Genomic DNA, 3,017 nt, shown 5'->3' with positions numbered 1-3,017 from the left:
GAGTTTGAGTTTTAGAAATAGAAGGCAATTAAAATGTACTCAAAGTTACATTAAGAAAAGCTTTCACTGGGTAATATTGAAACAGTCACAAAGGTTAAGAAAATACTGATATGAAAGTGCAAATGATTACAATGTTAAAATAGACAAAAACTACTATACAAGAGCCTCTTTTAAAATGAAAAATAAAGAACACAACACACACACGAGTAAGGACTGTTTTCCTGTTCTACTCAAGAATTTTAGTCTTTATATTCACAGGGTTGGTTATGTTGACATCTAGTAGAGTTTCTTATGACATCTGACGAAGTCTCATTCCGATTTCAGATGGTGGCTCTTCTCTAAGGAACCTCTTGGTTTTGGTCACATCTTGGTCACTGTACAATTTCAAAGTAGTGCAGTATCGCCATGATGTGCTGAGGCGTGAAGACATATCCCGTGTATAGTGCCATCCCCACATGGAGACCAGCATGGAATTGAATACAGTCCGCTCCCAGGGCTCCAGCATGTAGAGTGCCATGACCGGCAGCTACTGGTAGTAGAACCAGGACATCTGCTTCCAGGCCCGCACCAGCGCCATCCCTGCCACGCACTCCCGTGTTGCAGCCAATCGTCAGTCTGTCCAGCCAGAAGAGTTACTCAGTTTCTTGGGAATCTCCCACGTATACAGAAGGTATACATATCACTAAACTTTTGTTTGTTTTTCTCCTGTTAATCTGTCTTATGTCAATGCATTTCCCTGGAGGCATCATGCTGTTCCATGCTTCCCTCCAAGAAAACCCTTCCTGTGCACACACTCAGACATATGCTCATCCTTCAAAAAGGTACCTCTTAATGTCCTCCCCTTGACTTCTCTACTGATTACTTAATCTTTCTGAGCTTCAACTTCCTCAGCTGCAAAATGAGGATAAATTAATGCTCACCTCACTATGTTATTGTGAGGGTCCAATGAGTTCATGTCTGTACAACGCTCAAGACAGTGTGTTGAACAAATTCATCTGACTGTGTTCACCCACGCTCGTGCTCCAAGTTCCACGAGAGCTGGGCTCTTCTTTCTCCGCCGTGCATATCCTGCACCTGGCACAGGTGCTGATTTTTTGTTCTCGGTGGTGAATGAGTGAAATTCAGGTGGTGGGGGGAGGGGTGGAGGCGGTCCCTCACGGGAATGGCCACCACTCACATTGAAAAAATAGACCACGCATCTCCTGGGATGTAGCATCTTCTGCCTTTCCCTCCACAGCCTCCCCAGGGAGCTCCCCAGGGAGCTTCAGGGCACCCCGGGAATAACTAAGTAGGATAACTATCGATCCCCTGGTCCAGGTGAACCTCTGAGGCACGCAGAGGTGAAATTACACAGTGAGAGGCAGAGTCAAGACTCGTCCCCTTTTAGCACTCAAAGTCCTGTGTCCCAGGGACCCCCTTAAGTCTCAGGCAAACCAGGATGGTTGGTCATTCCAGATCAAGTTCCAAACCCTAGTCTGTGAGGAACCCCACCTCCGCCCTCCTCTGGGCCCGTGTCATTGTCCCCAAGTTTTTTAGTGAGTTTCCTGAAGAGGAGACAATGCCCTCCAGTCCAGAGGGTCTGGGCCGCTAAAAAAAATCAGTCTCCCTCTTACTCTTTCTTACTCACTCCAAAATTCAAACTCACAGCACAATCGGGATGGGGGTGGGGGAAGAGAAGGGCGCAGACTTGGGGCTAGGGGTTCAGCTCACTTTGACAGCCTCATGGCCACTCCTGTGACTGGAGAAGGAGGCTCCTCAGGGCCCTCAGGCTGGCGGGGGAGAGGGACGTGTGGACACGTGGCATCAGTCTGGTGGCTGGCCAGCTGGAGAAGGGTCTCTGAAGGGCAACCTCCTGACCTGGCCCCTCCCCAGCTGGCCTTTGGCTCCCACCCCATCTTCCTCCCCTCCCCTCGCTGGGCCTGGTTTCCTCTATTAACCAGGGAAAGGGAGCTGGTCTCTGAGGGCCTTCCCGCCCTGAGGTTAGACTTGGGGCCAGCAGAGTGCTGGGAAATGCAGCCCCCAGAGAGGAGCCATCAGAGGTCAAGCCCTCTTGAGCAAGTGAGGGCACGGCCCGGGCCTCATGTGTGCAAAGAGCCTCATCTTCCCAGGCTGCCGCAGCCCGAGCAGACCCAGCTCCCGCCCCGCGGGCCTCATCCTCCTGGGCCACTGTCCAGGGCAGCTGCTTCTCTGCTGGTTCCCCAGAGGCCCCGGGGCCAGCGCCGGGACAGGGACGGCCAGGGCTGGCCCAACACAGCCTGCCCTCCTTCCCCTTGCTGAGGAGGAGATGCCCACTCCTGTGGCCTGAGACTTGCAGCCCTGACGTTGGCCTGGCTATGGCTGGGTGGTCAGGACCAAATGCTGAGCGAACACCAGGCCCGCTGGGCAGCTGGTCCCCCACCTGTGGCCACCGTGAAGCCCCCTGCCCCCCGGGCCACGTGGTACTCAGCAGGGCCAGCAAATGCGGACATGGAAGGCAAGGCCTTTTGGGGGGGACTTGGCAGGGAGAAGGCACCACCAGAGGGACTATTTCCTGCTCCCCTCACCTCCTGTAGAAATACTCTCTCCCCATCAACCTCCCTGCCAACCTCAGTCAAGAACAACCTCAAAACTGGCAGTGGGAACCCAGAACCAGCTCTGGATTCTCTCCTCTTGCTGGTTGACCCCAGGCAAGGCTCCCATCCTCTCTGGTTCCCTCTCCCTCTCCTGGTCCAGCCTCAGTAGATTCCTTCCCTTATTTCAACATCACAGGGTCCCTGTGAGATGGGAACAATTAATGCAGGAAATAACATGAGAGCAACAAATACTTCTGTTTCATGGGGAGGGAGTACTCAGTGGCCCAAGGATACAGGGGTGCCCAAAGTCACATGGGAAGCGGCAGAGGTGCTGGAGCCCAGCCAGGCCTCCTAGGTGAGGAGACAGGGTCCTTTGTAATAGAGTCTGGGCGGTGGGATGAGGATGAGGACCAGACCAGCCACAGGGCCTGGCATGGATCATCTCCCTAGCAGGTGACACACTTC

General features: G+C 53.3%; 1 protein-coding gene across 1 annotated transcript; it reads right to left on the bottom strand.

Moving 5' to 3' along the window:
• Positions 1 to 371: 371 nt before the first annotated feature.
• Positions 372 to 580, bottom strand: LOC103012054 (serine palmitoyltransferase small subunit A). Its single transcript, XM_028166423.1, is given in 2 exon segments — positions 372 to 457; positions 460 to 580. Coding segments are annotated over 2 exon segments (204 nt in total). The 5' UTR covers positions 578 to 580.
• Positions 581 to 3,017: the final 2,437 nt, after the last annotated feature.

This window comes from Balaenoptera acutorostrata, chromosome 11, assembly GCF_949987535.1.
Source record: "Balaenoptera acutorostrata chromosome 11, mBalAcu1.1, whole genome shotgun sequence".
Taxonomy (NCBI): Eukaryota; Metazoa; Chordata; class Mammalia; order Artiodactyla; family Balaenopteridae; genus Balaenoptera; species Balaenoptera acutorostrata.
The sequence above is the reverse complement of the archived record's forward strand: the minus strand, read 5'-3'. Positions and strand labels throughout refer to the sequence as shown.